Raw genomic sequence first — 22,281 nt, 5'->3', positions numbered from 1 at the left:
ATTTCACCTTAAATAAGGAATCCCTCCTTTATTTCTATCACATGCACATGTATATAATTTTTAAAATGGACAAAAAGGGTGTTAATTTTCACTACTTAAAGTTTATTGTGTTTCTCACACAGCAGTATATAGAGAGGTATATTTATATGAACAACATCTATGTACCTGGTACAGAGTATAAATAGATATATGGAATGGATATGAACCTAACCCAGTTTAGCCCTCAGCTACTCTGATTTGATGGAGCATTAGCCAGACTCAAGGAAGCTCAGAAGCCATTAAATTGGATTTTTATGCTGTATACCTCATTTTTCAGTTCTAATCGTTTTGGTCAGCAGCATAACTTAATGATGCAGCTCAGATCAATCCCTGTCACACATAGACATGATTTGATCAATATAGCTTCCACTTTAACTTAACCCTTTTACAGCTGTCTGCTGGAGGAAAGGTAATTAAATGTTCCAGTTTTTCCAGCTTTTGAAAATTTACACTATGTCTCTCTCTGCATTTTGTATTTAATCAGATCTCCCTGTCATGACAGCAGTGCTGAAATTCATGTGAGAAATTGGCAATCTGTGTGATAAATTATATTTTCCAGGCTTCTTTGCCTGCTTTGCTTGCCCTCTGTTTACAAAGCCACCTTTTAGCATAGTGTAGACCTGAGGATCAGGTTTTCTTATTCCCTTTCTTTTAAATGGACAGGAAATGGCAAAGGAACATAATGTTCCTGAAATACCAGTTTTATTTCTGCCTGTCACTGTGAATCACTGAATCCCTCATCTTCCTCTGCACACTCCCAAACCAGGAGTCCGTACTCCAAAGCTCAAAAAGAAAATGTCCAGATATTACCAGTTCTGACCTTGACTGAACTGCAAGGCTAAAAACTCATCAGGTTTATTCATATTGACTCCTGGAACAGCGTGCTCTTTGCAAACACCGCCAGCTAGCAACTTACTTGTACCTTAGGTATCAGAGCTTTTGCAGCGTGCTTAGGGAGAGGTGAGCCTGGAATATCTGCCAGTTGATGGGGTTGTATCTCCTTTGTGTGCAGGACTGAGCAGAGGAGAGTTTGCCCCATGGTGAATCTATGTCTGTACTCGAGCCTGAGCTTGAGCATTAGCTCCAGGGAGAGCCTGGCCCTGGTAACCAGGATTGAGCCAGGACACAACTGTGACTGTAGGTGCATGCTCTGAGCTCCAGTGCTTTGTGACATGACATTTTCCACCTCTGCCAAAAAGAGGTCCTTTCTGTCTTTGTGTTGAGACCCAGAATCTGCCTGTAATCCCCAGGAGCGTCTGCATTCCCCTGCCCCCTGTGGCCAGACATGTATCCTGGGCTGTGTCAGAAGAACTGTGACCAGCAGGTCAAGGGAGGTGGTTCTGTCCTTGTATTCCACTCTGGTGAGCACCCAGAGCACCCAGAGCTGGAGCACTGCCTCAGCAAAGACATGGTTCTGTGTACTCAAATGCATTTACAGTGAAGCTGCCTGCAGATTTCACTCGTTTTGGTCGTGATCCCTTCCTGTAGCCTCAGCTCTCAAGTTCTGCATCATTCAGAAGTTCTCCTCTTTCCCTAGGAAAATCTGAACTTGGCCCTGAACTCTGCTTCAGCCATTGGGTGCCATGTTGTTAACATTGGAGCTGAAGACTTAAAAGAAGGGAAACCTTACCTGGTTCTGGGTCTTCTATGGCAAGTCATCAAAATTGGGCTTTTTGCCGACATAGAGATCAGCAGGAATGAAGGTATGTGTGGCTTTTCCTTTCAGTCCTCCTCTGTTACCATTGCAGAGTCTTCAGGATAAAGCTCTTAAAAAAATAAAAATAAAAATTGATTTTAATTTTTTTCTTCAAGTATTTGTTGTCTGTTTTCATTACTGGTTTAAGTTTCCTTGCTTTTCATAAGTTTCTGCACTCAAAAGTCCAAGGTTTTATGTAGAGTTGTGTGTTCAGAGCCTTTTCATACTCATTGGGTGAGGAATGGTGGTTTACATCCAAGAATATTGGTGTTTTGGCACTAAATGTGGGATAAGAGAATCTGCATTCAGGAAGTTTGGCTCCTTCTTGCTCTTGATTGCCAAACATCTTTCTTTGTGAAATCATAATTATAGAATCATAGAATATTTTAGGCTGGAAGGAACCTGTGGAGGTGCACTTGGAGATCTGACTCAGCCATCCAGCTACCTGCTTTCAGCAGTGCAACATCTTAAGTATAACATCTAAAGGTCAGATGAGGCTGCTTGGGGTCTTTTCCAGTGTTTTCTGGGCAGCCTGTTCCAGAGCCCAACCACTCTTGCTCTGAATTTTTTTTTCTAGTTGGAATTTCCCTTCTGGTGCCTTGTGTCCACACCTCCTCATCCTTTTCCTGTGCATACTGGAATAATTCAGATTTGGCCCCTCTGTAATGGTTGAAGACAATACTTGCTCCCCTCTCAAATCTCTTTCCAGGCTAAACAATCCCAGTTTCCTCTTCCCTTATATCACAAACTTCCATCCAAACTCCATTTTTGTGTCCTTCCACTAAACTCACTGCAGTTTATCAATATCTCTTTTATATCAGGGAGCCAGAAACTGGACACAGCATTCCAGGTGTGTCTCACCAATGCCAAAATTCTCCATGAAGTAGCTTCATCATGAAGGCTGTGGGTGTACCTGCAGTCCACACAGCATCTCATCTCGCTGCTTTGTTCCCATGCCTCTGGGTAGTCCCTCATCCAACAGTGACACTTCTTTTCTTCAGTTTCTGTGCAGGTGTTACCTTCATTCATCACCTTCACATTCCTGTCCCTTTCATTGCCAGAGCCACCAGTTCCCATTCCTTTGTAGGCAGCATTGCTCTGCTTATTTGCTATTTTTTTCCCTTTATGGTATTTTCTCCTTCACTTCTCATCTAAGACTTCATCTAAGACTAGACAAGCCAAGAGAATTCTGATTTCTTTTCAGGTTCTCTCTTTCCCTCACAGCCCTTCTCTACAGCTGTTTCAGGTAAAACTCAGTTTCTTGAACTTGGGATCCTATATTTCCAATGAGCTTTCATGAGCACATGATTTCAAGGCAGTAATACATCCCAACCTCTATGGGAATTACCTGGGATGCACTTAATATCATGTTGGATTTTCCCTATGTCATATCAAATGGTGGCTCAGAGTAGCTTGGAAGACATCTAATACACTCAAGTTCTCATCCTTCATTCATATAAGCTTTTAGCTAATAGCAGTTATTCATATGAATTCCCCAGTGAATGTGTTTGAACATGGCACTATTAAATTGCATTCCATTTTTATTACTGTCATCTAGTTCACTCTGTCTGATTTCCTGACCATCCTCTGTATTGACTATGCCACCTAGCCACTATCATCTTCACATTTTTAGCATATTGCAAGTATTTGTGCCAAGGTAATTGATGCAAAAAAAGGGAGAAAACATTAATCCAAAAATCAATCCACAATCAACTACAAAAGAATCTTTCTTCCAGCCTTCTCTCAGTGTCAACACCGTTCTCTTCATAGAATTCTGTCTACTTTCAAATGCTTCTATTACCCCCTATGGTCCAGTGTAATCCCATTGTATCCTACATCAAATTATCTGTTTAACTCCAGTTATGTTATGTCTCCACTGTTTCCTTTTCGTGGCCAATCCATAATTCTTTCAAGGACTGACAAAAGATACTGGAAGAAAATCAGAGCAATGTAACACACTCTCTTTTTACCACATTAATAATTAGTTTCTGTGTCTGTTCTTCTTTTCAAAACTAGTCCTAAAGCCATTCATGGTCCATGGAACACTGCATTTTCAAGGCTCAATCCTCGCATCCCGCCTGTTCCTCCTCTTATGAACATAATATCAATTTTTCTTTATAAATAGGGTGTCTCCTCAACTGACAGATGAGTTAGCCCTACTGGCCCACAAGCCCATGAAGTCATGTGCAAGTATTCCAGAACGCCTGTGTGAATCCAGTTTCAGTGTGAAGGTCACTGAGATTTCTTTCATCTAAACTGCAAAAAGCTTGTGTTCATATTTTCATTCCAAGCCTGCCCCTGTGCTCAGCATCAGTGGGTCCAGCTCTGCACTTCTCTGCCCAGGAAAGACTTGGACCTGTTGGAGTGGGTCCAGAGGAAGGCCACAGAAAGGCTCAGAGTGCTGGAGCACTCCTGTGAAGAGAGGCTGAGAGAGCTGAGATTGTTCAGCCTGGAAAAGGGAAGGTTGGAACCTCCTCCAGGGAGACCTTATTGCAGCCTTCAAGTACCTAAAGGGGCTTATGAGAAAGATGATGACAAACTTTTCAGTGGGGCCTGTTGCAGTAGCAAAAGGGGTAATGGTTTTAAACAAAAGAGGGTAGATTTAGACTGGATATGAGGAAGGATTTTTTTGCAATGTAAGGGGTGAAACACTGGCACAGGTTGCCCAGAGAGGTGATAGATGCCCCATTCCTGGAAACATTCAAAGTCATGTCAAATGGGGCTCTGAGCAAACTGATTTAGTTGAAGATGTCCCTGCTCATTGCAGGGAGGGTTGACCAGACCTTTATAGCTTGTGGGCAGCTCTTACACCACGCTGAAATTGTCTCCCACTTGAATATGATCCACTACTAGATACACAAATTACAACCTTGTACTCATTTTATTGATGAGACCCTTTTTCTCTCTACATCCTGCCATGCTAACCCAGTTTGAATTTTTGCAACATTTTGGCAACTCACATTTAGAAATGAAGGTAGGAAAATGTAAAAGAGAGAAAACAGTTATACATTTTCCTTCACAAGTATTCACTCATTAATTTTGCTTTTTTTTTTTTTTTTTTTCCTGCTTAGCCTTGATTGCTCTTCTGAGAGAAGGAGAGAGCCTGGAGGATCTGATGAAGTTGTCTCCAGAGGACCTGCTGCTGAGATGGGCAAACTATCACCTGGAAAATGCAGGATGCAACAAAGTCAACAACTTCAGCTCAGACATCAAGGTATGAGAAATACTGACCAACAAAAGCAAAACAGCAGCTCTGCACCCAAAATCCTGCCCTCCACACAGGGACTGTGTACTGAAACACTCCAAGTAGCTAAGATTGCTCTGTCAAGATCATGGAGCTGGGTACATAAAATGTTTTCATGGGGCTTACCTTTGCACTCAGTAGTATTCCTCCTCTTCCTCCTGACCTCCCAGTCATCACTGCCAGCTCCTGCACACCAGATGGCTGGGAAAGGGATGTCTGCTGGCTCTGGACAGGGTATATGGACACTGTATTTTCAGTTCCTTGCCTCTATTGCTCTTCTCCTTTCCAAATCTCCCTAAATAACTCTTGACCTGACTTTCATTTGGAAAACCCTGGACCTTACTGAGACATGTAGAGAAAGATGACTGGGCATTTCTAATTCCCCACTTGATCTTTCCTTCACCTGGGCTTTGTGCTCCTCTGTCCCAACATTTGCTATAGCCCTGCATGCAGTTGTCTGCAAGTTTTAATTCACTGGGACTATTGAAAAGATTGCAGCTAGACTGGGAGACACAAGGGTGGGTCTGGAGTCTGGGCAGCATTATTTCATATACCCAGGACCTCCTGGGCTTATGGGTGCAGATTTCAGCAAAGCTTTCTCTGTAGGACCTTCATTGTTCCCAGACAGATGTATCTGAACCTCCGTAGTGCCCTCTGATGAATTTCAGACACTAAAGCCCAGTGTGAGGCCCAGACAGCATCCCAGAGCTGTAGAGGGTGTATAAGGGAGGGTGACTGAGCTGGCTTACAAGAAATCCAGGGGCTGGCCAGCACACCAACCTCAGCAGCCACAACCTGTCTTGCCTGCTCCCAGAACAGCATGGGAAAAATCCGGTTCTAGAGGTACCTGGTCATAGGCTTCACTAGGGACTGAAGCACAAGCACAAGCATTTAATTGAAATGCAGGAAAAAAACACCAGGGAAAGCAACAGGAGCGGTAGAGAGTCACATTTGATAAAACCATTTTTATTTTAACAGATTTTTGGTTGACTGGGTGGAGGTGACTGAAGAATATCCATAAAAAGGGAAGGAAATGGAGTGTTTTCCATCTTTCTGTGTGCTGCCCAAAAAGACTACGATGCAACTGATTAAATCCTATCTACAACTGAAAGCAAAATCCCAATTCCAATCCCAATTCCAATGTTTACAGTTGGAAAATAAGGCACATGTTTATAAGACTTCAGTGTTTACAGACATTCTCTAAGTCTGTCCTCCCACCTCACTTCTGCTGTAAATAACCACTTCCTAGATATGGTGTGTAGTAATGCAGATGTAAAATATTTAAAATAATTCAGGTAGTCTGCTTTACATTTTGAAGAGCATCAGTTGGGTTAGTTTGACAAGTCCCTAGACATTAACATGTTGCTTTATTTTCGGTTCTTTGAGCTGTTTTTGAAGTGAGTTAATATTTTCCACATATGGAAGCAGCGTACTATTTCACAAAAGATTAAAGACACAACATGTTAACTCCTTGTCTTGTTCCTGCCCTTTTGCCTGAAAAATGCTGATACTGTTGTCAGTGTTAACTTTTGTCCTTGAAAACTGTGCTTTCTCTTCCACAACTGTTCCAGCCTTGCTTTGAAATCCACTTTAAACATCTGCTTTCTCCTTCTGCATTTTCTTTTATTAAATGCTCAGCAGCCTGACTTCTACAGCATTATAAAGGTATGCATTTTCTTACCTCTAATTCTATGTTCAGATTAAATAAATTCTGATATCTTTTCGTTGTTGCTGTCCTTTCTGTAAGTTCAACACACAGCATTTTTGCCTCGTGTGCTGGGCATTCTGCAGCATATATATATTGGCTCAGGGAAGAAATAGATCTGGCAAACACAGCATAAAGTAGGAATTGCTAAGTGCTTCCAGCTTAATTAATTTAATTATGTAGCCCAATGATCGATGTAATAAAAATGAAGCATGCAGGCACATTGTTCAGGGAAGCACTGGCATGCAGAGGCTGGGCTTTAGATGTAATTTTTCTTCCCTTTAATTTCTCTGTCTGTCACAGGACTCAAGAGCTTATTACCATTTGCTGAACCAAGTCGCCCCCAAGGGAGATGAAGAAGGCATTCCAGCTATTACTATTGACATGTCAGGATTAAGGGTAAGATGAGATAAGTTTGGAGTAAATGCCGATATTTTCTGTCCATTACGTGCCTTGTGGGCCAATGCAGTGCTGCACTGGGATGTCAGAGCCAGCAAATTCTTTCTTGCATTGCAACACAATCTTGTATTTCAGAAATCAAAGCTTCCAAAGAATTAAATTACGTGTTTAGGTTTTTGTTAGATAATAACTCTGAAACTTCAGCAACCATTTAATCACACTGATAAAATACTAGCGTGTCACAAGTGTATTTAAATGCATTTCTCTGTGAATTTCATCAAACCATCACATTTTATATGGAATATGGCTGTAATAGCAATACGGTGAGGTGTTTGAATCACAGGCAAAGCCCGTTTGAAAACACAGACTCACCATAGGTAGAAGTGGGAATGGGAACACCTATAAATCCATCAAGGAGCTGCTTTAGCAGCTAGATCCCCACACGGAGACCCAGGTGGGTGTGGTGTGGGTGCAGAGCCAGGGCAGGGTGAGGCTGATGTCCCCTTGTCCCGGGCAGGAGAAGGATGACGTGCAGCGAGCTGAGTGCATGCTGCAGCAGGCCGAGCGCCTCGGCTGCCGCCAGTTCGTCACCGCCACCGACGTCGTCCGGGGGAACCCCAAGCTCAACCTGGCCTTCATCGCCAATTTGTTCAACAAATACCCTGCCCTGCATAAGCCAGAGAACCAGGACATCGACTGGAGCTCCATTGAAGGTCAGGAGAATGCAAATATTGCACGGTGTGCTGTGATATTTCCCATGTGTCTCCTGTTCATGGTTCAGTGAGTTGTAAATTCAGTTGGGGTTTCTTTCCAAAACACTTATTTTACTGAAGTGTGGTGCTCTGTGGGCCTTTGACTGATGTGTCTGTTGTTTTAGGTGAGACAAGGGAAGAAAGGACATTCAGGAACTGGATGAACTCCCTTGGCGTCAATCCACGTGTAAATCACTTGTATAGGTAAGATGAGGTTAATACAAGTTTAATAACTTCCTTTAGATGATAAATACAGCCAGCAAGTTGCTAGCTAAAGCATAAAAACTTTTGGGCCCTATAAGAATATATCCTGCTTTGTGTTTCCCAGGAAACTAAGTTTATCTCTGCTAATAGTTGTGTTTCTTTCCTCTGTTCTTTGGACAATGACATATCCTTTTTTGTTGTTTTCAGTGACCTGTCAGATGCCTTGGTTATCTTCCAACTCTATGAAAAGATCAAAGTGCCAGTAGACTGGAACAGGGTGAACAAGCCACCATACCCTAAACTGGGTGGCAACATGAAGAAGGTACAAACAGCTAGAATAGCTCCATTAGTGATGCCTTATCCTCAGTGAATGCCTATATAATTTCAAACAGCAATATGGACACTCATATTGCTCTCCAGTCCCAAGGACAGCATCTTAAATGATTTTTATTTATGAATTTTTTATTTATTTATGATTATCCACTTTGTCAGTGGATCATTTTTCATTCTGAAGAAGAAATTATATTGGACTCACTTGCTCTGTTGACAGGTGAAAAATATTAAGTAAAAAGACTTGACAGCATTTGTATCAGTATTTAGAAACTGTATTTGCAGATCCCTTTTGCTACAGCTTTAGGCACTGATTGTAATGCATCTGGTCTGTGAAATGCATGGCACCAGCTTAATTGCAGCTGTCTGGATCACTGCCCTCCACATCAAATGAAGACAGTGATGATAAGCATTCTTGATCAGATGCATCAAGAACCGATCACACAGCTGCTGCTAAATACAAAGCTTTCTCCCAACTATCTGGATGAGTAATTGCATCCAGTTAGACCAGAGCGATCAACTGATCTAAAATATTGGCTGGGACACTAATCCTTTGTCTCAGTGCAGTGCCATGATGCTGGAGGTACCCATGAGCCATACGCTTTTATTTTCCAGGCTAATCTGCTTTTCAGGCCCTGAAAATGAAGTATAGCATTTTCTTCTATGTTAAAATGCTTAAAATGGTATTTTTGGGATGGATTTGCCCACTGGTAATGAATCAGCTGTTTTATCACAGAGCCCTGAGGTTCCTGTTTTCCCAGGAGGATCTGGGATGGGTGATCCAAAGAATTTAAAGTAACAGTGTCTTGTTTGCTTTCTTTTTTTCTTTTTTTATCTAATATTTTGAACCACACCAATTGACCCTGCCATTAACAGCTTGAAAACTGCAACTATGCAGTGGAACTGGGAAAGAATCAAGCCAAATTTTCCCTCGTTGGCATTGCTGGGCAAGACCTGAATGAAGGAAACCGCACCCTCACGCTGGCCTTAATCTGGCAGTTGATGAGAAGGTAGGTCAGCCAGCCACGAGCTTCAGAGTGTTTTGGTATGCTCAGTTTGCATTGATGTAGTTTCCTGATGCTCTCACTGAGAAGGCTCTACAGGCTTCTCACTCCTCTGTTTGCACTTCAGGGCCAAGGCAGAGTGACCTTCTGCCCACTCCTAGTTAAGTGTGTGATCAGAGCACATCTTGTGGGCAAGGCCATTACAGTCAGCTCATGCAGAAGATTATTATTGTCACTATCTGCATAGCAAGAAGAAATGTTTATTGCATAGAAGAGAGGAAAAGAAGTTATAAGGTCTCTGCATCAGAGACTGGGGGCAATGTACCAGAAATAAGGAATTGATGCAGAAATTTTGTAAGCTGCTCCCTGAAGTGGGCACAACTCGGCACCTCTCCCCATTTTAATGTAATTCTCTGTGTGTGCATGTTTCTGTGTTTAAGAGTGCCATAGCTGAGAACAAAGAGCCTCACTAGTTAGGAACTGAATACAAACTAAATTCAGACAATAAAGGTGTAGGTTTATCGGTAAGGTAGTTAAAATAGGAATGAGGTGATTACTTACCATCAGTTTGGGATATATTTCCAAGCTGTATGCTGACATATAAGCAAAATACTCCAGGCTTGTTTTTATGCAGAAGGTCAGTCTTAGGTGAGCAGAAGGATTCCCTTCTGTCTCTAAAACCTTATTTTTTAAGCATTATGGGAGTGAGTAATTTACAATGAAATACATTAAGAGGAACCTTCCAGGAATTTTAAGCAACCAAAACTTCTCAAAACAGTGGTTAAAGAATTGGGGATGAATTAAAGTCCTTAGATTAATTATTGTGTTATAATCTAAATCATATGCACAGTGAGTGTGTGTGAGGCAGAGGAACATCAGATCATTGGGATGATCCCAGACAAGCTGTGCACTTACAGTACAGTTCTGAGGTTACAGCAGGCTTTGAGCAAATATCCTTGCTTCCTTCTTAAGGTACACCCTGAATATCCTTGAAGACATTGGTGGTGGAGAGAAGGTCAATGATGAAATCATTGTCAGCTGGGTCAATGAAACACTCACTGTGGCTGGGAAGGATTCAACCATCTCCAGTTTCAAGGTACAGGATTTTTCAGAAGTCTCTGCTCAGGAATCTCTTACTCAGTGTGCTTGTGTGAATGATATATACATGTGGGTATACATACATACACACACACACTCATGATAAAACTCACTACATAGCTTGTTTTTCATTCCCTTTTAAAAGCTTGTCCAAATACACAGATTTTATTCAAGTGACTTTATTGTGAAGAAGTAATAGAAATATGATATGGTGAACACTACAGGAAACACCTTGAATTCCATTTTGACATGGGAAATCAAAAATGGAGACAGGAATGATGACTGGAATTAAGAAAGAGCTGCTGTGCTGTTGGTTATGAATCAACAGCAATTACAAATGACACTATTAAAATGAACAACAGCAGTACCTTTATAACCTGGTAGTACCATCCAGGGGTACCTTGCCCTATTTTGCAAGCTACCATACAAACACAGAGATGGACTGGTTCTAGAGTGCTTCCAATTCCGCTCACGTATCTATGACACTTCCCAAGCTATGGAACACTCAGTGGATATAAATCAGCAGTTTGCACCAGGCAAGAACAGATCCATCAAACTTCATCTAATGACTTCAGGAATCACACAGCTGGTCCCCCCACACCTCCCATCAGGAGGTGTCTGTCAGTGTCATCTCCCCACAGGAAGCAAATGCACTAGCCCTGCACCCCATCTTTTGCTTTAATGACATTGTATTCTATGACAAGGTGACCTGCTTCATGGATGAGGGAAAGGCTGTGGGTGTTGTCTACCTGGATTTTGGTGAAGCCTTTGACACTGTTTACCACAACAGTTTCTCCTGCAGAAACTGGCTGCACATGGCTTGGACAGGTGCACTATTTGCTGGGTAAAAACTGGATGGCCAAGCCCAGAGAGTAGTGGTGAACAGAGTTACATCCAGCTGGCAGCCTGTCACCAGTGGTGTTCCCAGGGCTCAGTTTTGGGGCCATTTAAAATCTTTATTGATGGTCTGGACAAGCAGATCAAGTGCATCCTCAGTCAGTTTGCAGAGGACACCAAGTTGTATGGGAATGTTGATTTGCTGGAAGGCAAGAAGGCTCTGCAGAGGGGTCTGGACAGGCTGGATTGATGGACCAAGGCCAGTTGTATGAGATTCAGTGAGGCCAAGTACCAGGTCCTGCGCTTGTGTCACAACAACCCCTGCAGTGCTACCGGCTTGGGGAAGAGTGGCTGGAAAGCTGAATAGCAGCAAAGGACCTGGGGGTGCTGGTCAACAGCACCTGAACATCAGCTACTGCGTGCCCAAGTAGCCAAGAAGGCCAATGGCATGCTGGCCTGTGCCAGCAACAATGTGGCCAGCAGGAGCAGGGCAGCGATTGTCCCCTGTGCTTGGCCACACCTTGAATGCCGTGTCCAGTTCCGGGGCCCTCACCATGAGGAGGTCACTGAGGTGCTGGAGCATGCCTAAAAGGCAACAAAGCTGGGAAAGGCTCTGGAGCATAAATCCTATGAGGAGCAGCTGAAGGAGCTGGGGGTGTTTAGCCTCAAGGAAGGGAGGCACAGGGGAGACCTCATCACTCCCTACAATTGCCTGAAAGAAGGGAGCAGACAGGGGGAGGATCAGTCTCTTCTCCCAGGTAACAAGTGACAGGATAGGAGGAAATGGTCTTGAGTTTGGAAATAGCGAAGGGAAGTTTAGATTGGATATTAGGAGAAGTTTCTCTGCTCTCAAAGGGTTGTCAAGCCCTGGAACAGGCTGTCTAGTAAAGTGAGTCACCATTACTGGAGGTTTTAAAAAATGTGTAGTTGTGATGCTTAGGGACATGATTTAGTGGTGGACTGGGAAGTGCTAGATTAAGGGTGGACTTGATCATAAAAATATTTTCCAACCTAATCGATTCTATGATGTTTCATCCCTTGGGGGGGAAAAAAAAAATCCTTGAAAGAGTTCTTAGTCTGCCTTAGATGAAAAATTACTCTAAGCAACCCTTTGTGAAGATCTAAATGGTATTTGACTGAACTGTTCATTGCTCTTGAGTCTAGACTCTGGCTTTGTGGGAGTTCTGTCATCCTGATCTTGCATTTAATTTTCTTTTCCGTCCATGCAGGATAGCAAAATCAGCACCAGCATGCCAGTCCTGGATCTCATTGATGCCATTCAACCAGGGTCAATCAAGTATGACCTCTTGAAAACAGAGGACCTGAATGATGAGGAGAAACTAAATAATGCTAAGTATGTTTCTGCCAAGTAGCATTTAGCATGAGTTACATGCTCAGGCTTGCCTAACTCTGTCTTTAGAAACTGCTCTGCTGTCATTCTCATCTGGCACAACTTCATGTGAGAAATACCACCCGAGTTAGAAGCATGAAGGCTGGGAGTTAGGTAGTAAAATGACTATCAATGGAAATGGAGTGTGTAATGTTATAGTTCCTGCTTTATAAATCCCTTGAAAGGATTGAAATCACTTGGTTTCATAAGCTCCTATTTTCTCATATTAAATTTAAAATTCTTTCAGAGATCAGGGAACAATGCCAACAATAGTGAACCATGGAAAACAGGGATTAGAGGTCATGATAGCTCTTTAGTCACCTACAGGTGGAACATGGGCATATTTAAGAGAGAAAGGGGAGGACAGGATTCATGCATGAAAAACTGGTTCTGTAGATGTGGATATTGATTTTTTTCCCTGAATGCAAATGATTTCCTAGCAGAGAGTCAATTCTGGGGGCATCTCCCTCTCCTTTCAGAGTTACACAGATCACCTTCTGGTCTGATCATCAGCTTAACTTCTCCTTTTCTGTGCAGTAACTACAAAGGAGAAAAAGATGACTGTAAAGCAATCAGAGCTGCCATTATTTTTGTAAAGACTTTTCCCACTCTTCCCCCTTCCATTTCCTAACATCTGTTCTCTTTCTTTTCTTGCAATCCTATATGTTTTTTTCTCTGTACTTTATTCCTTCATTCCTCTGCTGTTCTTTTCCTCATTTTCCACCCCTATTCCCCCATGCTCCCAATGCTTCTCTGCATTTGGGGGAAAATTTCACAAATGTATTCTGAAGTGGGAAGAACCTGGGCTTTTCTAGCTCTTTTTAATGAAAAAATAGTAGAGACAAACCCACTGGAGAACAGCCAGTGGCTCTGAGCAGGGAGATGGGAATGTCAACTTGCACATTCTGGGTATGTGTCCCCAAATGTTGATTTCCAGCAGCACTGAGCTCCACTGACATCAGCCTTCTGCTTCCATCCTTGCAAGTTTGTTTATGTACAAAGTTCGAGTCTCAGAGACTGGGGCGGAGCAAGACGAGAATGGCTGATTGTGAGGATAGTCTTCCAAGGAATGGAAGATTAAATGTATTGTACCAGGATCTGACCTGCAGTCTCCCATCCTGCAGAGCTGCAATCATCAGGAGATAAACTGCCTTTTACTAGAAATGTAGTTCTTTATGAACCTGTCTCATACATTCCTATAGAAAAGTTTAACTTTGGTGAATCAATGAAACCCATTCTGGTATTGATCATGCAAAACACTTAACAGGGGGAAAAATAATGCTACTGCACTAATTTCTGTCTTTATTTTTTCCTCTTTTTTTCCACCCCTGCAATGCAGATACGCCATCTCTATGGCAAGAAAAATTGGAGCAAGAGTCTATGCCCTCCCAGAAGATCTGGTTGAAGTAAAACCCAAAATGGTCATGACAGTGTTTGCTTGCCTTATGGGAAAAGGCATGAAGAAAGTTTAAAGCACAAAGGACTCGCACTGATGTCTGTTATTCTCCCCTTAGATTCCTTTAAACTGGATGCTCTTCTCTGTATCAAAGAAATATGCAGGGTGCTCATGCTTTTAAGGCATGAATGTTATACATGGTTCCAGGTCATACAGAAGTCATGTATTCTTGTGTAGCCAGGAAATACTTTGTTTTGAACAGTAATATGTGCTTGATTTTTTTGCCTTATTTTCCACTTTGCTAGCTATAGCCATTTCATATTCCTAAACAAGTTTTCACCACTGAGGCCTAAGCATATCTTTTCATTAATGGACACCAGGGTTTTCTGTGGGAGGTCATCCAGTGACAGACAGCTTTTAGGACTATGAAATGTTATACTCTCCCCCTGTCTGAAGATGTTGTCACGCTTTTCTTAGCATTTCTGCCATATTTACCTTCAGTTTGCGCCTGGGATAACAAAGGAGGTTCCCCCAAGCCAATGCAAGGAGTAGTGACTGTATTTTTGGAATGGTAGGATCCTCTGAGGAAATTCTTGTGGAAAGAAAGAAGTGTTTGGTGTCTGTGATGTGTTGCTGGTATGTAAAGTGAGCAGTACTTTTCCCTGCAAATTATGCCTCTGCCATCCATGGCATTACTCTCAGATAATATTACTGCTCACCAAAAAAAAAAAACATACTGCAGCCTGGTCCTCCAAGAACACCCGAACTCTGGAACCTTTGCAACAAACATTCTCCAAGGGATAATTCATTTTTATGTCATAATACACTTTAAAAAGATTGCAAAGCATGATAGAAATGAAAACCATGTTAAAGAAACTAAGGGAATGTACTCAGTTAGTAGCAATACAATGAGAAGTGAACAAAGGGATGCAGAATGACATATTTATGTAGACAATAAAAATTCAACTCTGTTAACTTCACAGACTTGCACTCGAGGGGCTGCGGCTCTGATTCAGGAGAGCTTTTATACCTGTGCTAGCATACGAAACACGTACTAAAATGCTCCCCTGAACCCAGCCTGGGATCCTCAACAGAGCTAAATCAGCTTTGCTTTGCAGCTAACAAGGCACTGTAAATTTGCCTCAGTTGAGGACCTGGCCCTGTCTATGGATTGTCAGTGGGATATATTTGCACTGAATCTCTTCTTTGGCACGAGACATTTACTGGCCTTTATGTGAATTTTACTGTGGTGAAATGCAGAAGGAGGGAATTTTGCCTTAATGCAATCCCGTTGACACAGTCTCAGTTCTCTCTCTCCCCCCCTCCCTTTCCTCCTGCCCTTCAAAATTGCCTTAACAAAGAACCAATATTCTATGACATGAGAAGTCTCTCCAAATAAAATGTTCTATAAAGCCAAATGTGTAGTCCTTGCTTTTAGTAGTGGATGTACTAGTCAGTGTGTGTCATAGAGCTGAAATGGGGACAGAGGTAAAAATAATCTGTGGGCTCACTGAGAATGTGTCTTCTGTATTGTTATTGAAACCACAGATTGCAGAGAATGGAAAGAATTATTTCCTAGGCCATTTCTGAAAATGGCACTCGGACACACTGCCAAAGATGGGACATTGTTCTGGCTGGACTTCCAGTATGATTTCCCCATTTGGTGCACTGCCCAACATCCTTTCCCCAGGTACCCATAAATTTTGTTTCTTTAAGCATTCTGCAATACAAATATCACAGAATCACTAGTTTGGAAGAGACCTCCAAGATCATCGAGTCCAACCCAGCCCTAACACCTCAAATACGCTGCATTGTTCCTGCAGGAACAGCCAGATCTTGTTCCTGATCAGGTCTGACTGCCCTGTTCCTCCTAAGAATTTAATACAGGATGGGAAAAGTACAGGATCCTAAAACCCATTCTGCCTGGTCCCAGTATTTCCCAGTGCTGGCAGAGGAGGAGAACCTCCAAAGTGTTATACAGTGGAGATTGTCACCCCAGCTCATTGCCCAGGAAGGGGGGTTATGGCCCCTATAGCAGTCCTCCTCTCTTCGGGTGTAGGACCTCCTGTTGCCAGAGAAGAGGGGTGGCACTGAAAAGGCAGCTCCTCTCCCCTTGGGATTGACTTGGGAGTCCTTCAGAGGTAAGCCAGAGAGAGGAACCTGTGACTGCAGAGCTTCTCTCAGGCGGGATGGCCATGTATTGTGTGATCGCATGCGTGTGTGTGCATTTGCAAAATGAGGGGCTATTTTTTGTTGGATAAATGGTGTAGATCTGAAAGGACTGGATAATCCTGCCTGAAGACAGCCCTGCTTCAGGTTCCTTGTTTCAGGGAGATGTCTCACCCCAGACTCAGGGGCAGTCATGAAGGATGAAGTAGATGACAGATTGGAAATGGCAGCAGAACCAGGGTGAGAAGGACAGCTTTTCCCTTGACCCCAAATGAATGCAGGTGTTTGCCATCCCCAGAGAGGAGGAGGGATTTTCAGGCATTTTCCATTCACCTGCTCTTAGTAACTCAGCTTTTTGCACAGGGGTAGGATTTTTAGAGTCTGCTGAGATCGGCAGAGAGAGGAGGCTTCCATACATGATGCTGCTAGGCAAGGCGTAGGACTTCAGGGGCTCTGGAGACTGAAAGCTGCCTCTGCCTCAGGCTCTGGAGAGGAGCCAGGTGATGTACGGTGTCATTTGAATCATGTTTTGTGAAAGGGGCTGTTTTTCCTCCTCCTCAGCATCCCATTGCCGGAGCACCCTGGCACGCAGCCCCCGCGTTAGCAGCGCTCTGCCCGCAGGCTGCTTTTGGGAGCCCGCAGCTGTGCAGCAGGGACAGCTAACCACGAGATGGCACTCAGCACACCCCCAGCTCCCGACAGGGCAGCCAGGAGCGCCAGCACCGCCATCCTCTGGGAAACGCAGGGAAAAATGGATACGGAACTCTCGGCACAGAGCCAGCGCTCGCCAGCGCACCAAAGGGAGTGATGCTGCTGGCAGGGATACCACAGTAAATGCCCACCAGACCTTCAGAACCTCACTTAAAAAAAGAATCTGTCACGGCCCCCAGGGTGTGGGAATAGCCGCATTCTGGTACAGGAGTATAAATACTTTAACTTTTCAGTGCATTTCTGTTTAATCGAGTATTCTTATTTATTTGATTAACTTAAGGTTTTGCTTTCATAAACTGGTAATAGCAGCGTGTAATAAAGGTCCCTCTCAGCAGATGCTGAAGGGGTTAAGCCTATGACAAGCATCACCAAAAATACCAACCAGGATCCGGAATTTTTTGCTCTTGCTTTCCTCGAACTTTTTCCATCCCTCTTAGAGAAAGCAGCTGTCTTTGGGATTCACTCCCAAATCAAGCTGGCTTTGTAAGCACTTCCATTATTGATTTTCATTGCACAATTAATCATAATTTTCAATGCTTCAAAAAGGCTTAGAGATTCACACGAATAAAAATAAAGCATCAGCATTTAGACTAACTAGGAGAAAAAAACCACGAGGGCAATCAATCCACGTGCCTCAGGGTACAGTCTGATCACCAGCTGGACTTAGAAGGAAATGTCCCCCCACAGAGTAGTAAAGCATAATTAGGTGTATGATGAGGATTTTACACCTTCTTGTAAATCATCTACCCTTGCTAGAAATCATCTGTTCTAGCCTTAGAAAGGGGACAGCAAGCAGTATGGCTGGCTGCTGTGCTCTTGTAGAGATAAGGTTGTTTCTATTTCCTACAGAACTGGGACTGAACCAAAACCCTAACCAAATCCTAACTTGTCCTTCTAAGCACAGCTTAATTCTATTATGAGCCTAATGACAAACTGCAGGTCTTGGTGTCCACTGCTGCCTAAATGAGCAGCAGGTTTGATCTGGCTTCTTCTTGGAAAATAGGACCCTGTCCAGTCCTATTTCCAGTCAGCTGGCTGCAAAGAGCACATGAGCAGCACTGGTCCTACAGCAAGGACCAGTGATTTCTGCTTTCAGCTTGATGGAGAAATGGATCCTGGTGCCTCTGATCTTGCAAACCCATATGCTGAGTTGCTCAGAGTCAGCTCTCTGTCTTCTCCCACTTCTGGCAGCCTCCCCCACCACATGAAGAATAGAGTTGACAAGAATTTGGGAGCATTTTCCTTCAGGCTGCTCAGCCACTTTAAGCCCAGCACTTTTGAGGAGCTGTCCTCATTCTTCACTGTAGATAAACAAACAGGGCACCTCAGAGCACACGTCCATTTGTCACTGAGGTGAGGAGAAACTCTGACCAACCCCTCAGCAATGCACCCTCCCTTGATTTTGCAGCCCTGGAGCAGAACACCCTGCATGTCTGAGAGACTTCAGAGCCTCAGCCTTGCCATGCCTTCTCCTCAAGGCCTGTGTATGTTTGGGTGTCAATGAAACCATCCTGTGGTTGAGCAACGTGCCAGTGAAAGGCTCAATCAGCCACAGCAGGGAAAACAGAGATTCCTTATCAGCAATTGAGAGATGGGGACATCTGAGTCAAGATCGGAAGCCAATTTTATTGAGTATACAAGGCATTTTTATAGGGTTTTACTCGTATGGCACTTATATAGGGTCCTATTTTTGTTAACAGTTCCCCATTGGTTACACATTCTTCATGACATCAATTCCCTGGTAATCATTACAAAGTTTCACAACATATTTCTGGGTCACTTCTACCCCAGGGAGCAGTTATCTGTGTCTGTCTCTCCCATGGTTTGATTAGGCCTAAGATAAGGCTTCTTCATCTGTTCCATTGTGCTCTCTGTTTTATTTCCCATACTTCCTGAGGATGATGCAGGCCCTGCCCACCAGGCATCCACTGTTTGTGGATGTCAAATCACAATTAGGGAAACATGGCCATAGTGCCCCATAATGCTTGTCAGGCCTACCTGGGGCGATGCTGTCCATGTAGTGATCATATCTTGCATACCAGTCAAATGCCTCTAGAAAATTTCCAAATTTGTAGAAATTTCCCAAATTTGCTGTTGGAGCCAGATTCTGAGCAGTGATGGGTGTCTCTGCAGTGTGGATCTGCTTGCACAGACCAATGGGGACCACACCAGCTGAGAGGGGTGAATGAAAGAGGGCAGGACCTTTGTTCTATGGGGTTTCTCATCACCAGCATCCTTAAACAGGCTCTGGCATCTTTCAAACAGGTCCCAGCATTCTCCAAAAGCCCAAAGGAAGGGTCCACTTCTAATCTCTGCCAAATGCTGAGCAAGTGCAGGGAGTACAAAGAAGAAAGAAAATTCTGTTGATCCAGCCAGAGACAGGCAGAACACATCATTACTCTGGGCTAATTGCATTCTGGATATGTGCACACATAACCTTTGTACATGGAGAGGGAGACAGGTGTGCATCCACTCACGTGCAATGTGGCCAAAGTGTGTACTCTGTAGGTGGCACTTGGACACCTTCCCCAAGTGCACAGAAGTTCTGCTTGGAGTGCTCCTGGGACTCTCTTTGATATCCTCTGCTTACCGATATAAAACTTGCTTTGCAAGTGCTCCTTGTTAAGACAAATAAGGCAAATAAGTCAATGTGTACTGGCAAAGAGAAAACATGAGTCACTTGGACAACATTGTTTGGGTGGTAGTTTATAACAGACCTTCAGGAAGCAGAGTTCATGAAGAAAGTGTTTAAACAGTACAGATACCTCCCCATTTACCCCAAATCGTGGGTACACTAGAGCAGCTTTCTCTCTGCTAACCCAGGAGAGCTAGCAAAAGAGGGTAAAAGAAAAGAATTAATAAATAAAATAGGTTGGCACAACCAAGTCCTCAAAAAATGCCAGGGAAATGTGTATTTTCAGCCTCTGCTCACACCTCTCAGCCATGATTGAAACATACTGCTGAGGTCTGTTTCCTCCCAGGTTAATCCATCATTTTCTAGCACAACCAGCATCTGATTTTTATATTTGAGAATGATGTGAGGGAGAAATGCCAGAACCACAGAAATTTAGACATAGCCCAGATTTTCCCCTCCTGGTGGTTTCATGGGCTGCAAAATTGTTTCCTGAATGAAATAACAGAGGTTAGTGACATTGGCCATGTATGCAAATGATCGCAGTGTCCTACAGAGATTAATTGGTTCATGAATAAAGATGAGGAGCTGAGGTGTGCAGGGAGAAATCATTTATCAATTATATGCCTTGGAAAACTGAAAGATGATGCAGCCTTAACGGCTGAATGGGTTTGAAAGGGGGACTTGTAAATTGAGTTCTAATTCTGTTCTGCCACATTCATAATAAAGAGCTGTTACACTAATTGCATCCTTGTGTGGCTCATGAGCAACAGCACTCAGCTGCATCTCACAGTGAGCAACAGAGATCAGAGTTTAGTTAGATTTTAGTCATCTTCTGCCTCACGTGGGAAGGATGCTCACTGCTTACCTTTGGCCTCATCAGTAGGGATAATGCACCAGAAAAATGGCAAGAGCCTATCAGCAATTTTCATGAGATTATTTTGCATTTGAATCTGAATTTAAAGAGCCAGTAAGGACAGCACAGACTCACTTGGCTTTTATATGCTGCTTGTGTCACACGGATGCATCAGCACGATTACCCACCCCTGGAGGGACTCTCTGATTAACTGGAAACAAGAGGATTCTGGAGGATCAAAACCATGACAGACTATGCTAATCACAAACAAGGAAAAGGATCTGAGGGATGTGGCTGTTGATAACAGCTGACCTCTGCTCCTCCTGCCCCTTCTGAGTGCTTGTTAACAGGTTTACTGTTACAGACAGCAGCAGCCTAGTGTGGTCTTTTGCACACACTGAAATACAGACTCAGATCTGAGAACCTTAATGAGACTTGTTATTTAAAATCTTGCTGCTGGATACTGTGCAAGCCCCAGGATCAAAGAGGACAGCCACACTTAGGTCACAGCTGCATGTAAAGGAAATCTTGTGACACTTGGGCTACTGAAAACCAGGGGTGACATTTATGGGAGTCACTGGAGATTACTCAGGGCCATTGCTGCAACTGCTCGAGACCTGCTGTGGCTGCAGTGGCTCAAGAAGTTTTCCTTTTGACTTATTTTATCTGATGGGTTTCCAGGGTCTGTCTCTCACCAAAACGAGCAGCCTGCAGGGGCCCAGCATGATGACCAGGCACAGCCCAGCATCCCAGCGTGTGCTGAGGGGTCTTGAGCAATGACAGATACCCTGACTTAGCAGAGACATGGGTCTCTTCTGCTGCCACCGTTTTGGGCACTGACATCTTAAATCACCACACAAAGATGTGCTAGAGCCTGGTCTGGCTGAGATACAACACCCAGTCTCTTTCCAGGGGATACTGGTGTTACTACACATGAATGTGCAGAGGAGAGATGGCATCCAGTGAAGACATCTCTTTAGAACTGCCTTTAAAGTGTGATTACATTTTTTTAAACCAATATAATAATGGCATCAGAAGGCTATATATATTGCCAGTCCTAATTTCCAGATGCATAATTTTCAACAAAGAAATCAAGAGGACACTTTGTTAATTATCTGCTCTGAAAACTAAGACCTGCTCATCCCTTTTTAAATGAAAGCCTGTGCATCTCCCAAAGCTACCCTAAAAGTTAACACAAATCAACACAACTGAAATTGCTCCCCATTAATACAAGGCCTCTGGTCATATTTGCTATGGCAACACTTGCAATTATCAGGTCAGCATAGCCCATGGACTACCCAGTGGAGAAGGAACAATTAATCCAAGTGCAGCAAAATCTTTGAAAGAATTTTTGACCAAGCAGCAATTCACCAGGGAGTGCTGACTCAACAGAAGCAAAAAGGATTGCTGGAAATTATCAGTTTTGATAAATTTCCCAATCAGAGAAATAAATTAATTTGTTCAAGAAGGGAGGATTTCAAATCTTCTCAAATTCAACTAAAATCTCACCTTACAACAGTTTCTAAATTCAATCTTATTTCCTCCAGGTTTAAAAACAGACTGTAGAAATGCAAGTTAATTTTCAATAAAATAATTAAAATGCCTTAGAAAAAATAAAGCAACAGTTAAAATTCTCAAAATTATTTTTTTATTAATTCAATTTTTTTTTAGACTTGCCCTTCACAGTGTTTTTTTAAGATTTCATTTTTCTTCTCAGATAATCTGGGAAATACTTCCCAGGTTCTCAGAGGTCTTCAAAGGTTATTAAAAGATATACTGCTGCAGGTAGAGTTTCCTTAAACACCTTTTTTTCCTTCCC

General features: G+C 43.1%; 1 protein-coding gene across 2 annotated transcripts in view; it reads left to right on the top strand.

The window, feature by feature from the left end:
• Window positions 1–15,512, top strand: part of LCP1 (lymphocyte cytosolic protein 1) — a 30,979-nt gene extending 15,467 nt beyond the window's left edge. The window contains exons 7-17 of one of the 2 annotated variants that reach the window (XM_033514702.1): window positions 1,577–1,742; window positions 4,807–4,949; window positions 6,618–6,644; window positions 6,988–7,083; window positions 7,601–7,796; window positions 7,961–8,039; window positions 8,247–8,361; window positions 9,246–9,379; window positions 10,346–10,469; window positions 12,538–12,662; window positions 14,038–15,512. In XM_033514702.1, coding sequence (XP_033370593.1) covers window positions 1,577–1,742; window positions 4,807–4,949; window positions 6,618–6,644; window positions 6,988–7,083; window positions 7,601–7,796; window positions 7,961–8,039; window positions 8,247–8,361; window positions 9,246–9,379; window positions 10,346–10,469; window positions 12,538–12,662; window positions 14,038–14,170 — 1,338 coding nt within the window. In that variant the 3' untranslated portion in view covers window positions 14,171–15,512. The remainder of the gene's footprint in view (window positions 1–1,576; window positions 1,743–4,806; window positions 4,950–6,617; window positions 6,645–6,987; window positions 7,084–7,600; window positions 7,797–7,960; window positions 8,040–8,246; window positions 8,362–9,245; window positions 9,380–10,345; window positions 10,470–12,537; window positions 12,663–14,037) is intronic. The other variant, XM_015645073.3, reaches the window with a different exon arrangement.
• Window positions 15,513–22,281: the final 6,769 nt, after the last annotated feature.

This window comes from Parus major, chromosome 1, assembly GCF_001522545.3.
Source record: "Parus major isolate Abel chromosome 1, Parus_major1.1, whole genome shotgun sequence".
Classification (NCBI taxonomy): domain Eukaryota; kingdom Metazoa; phylum Chordata; class Aves; order Passeriformes; family Paridae; genus Parus; species Parus major.
This window is presented reverse-complemented; position numbering and strand designations above follow the sequence as displayed.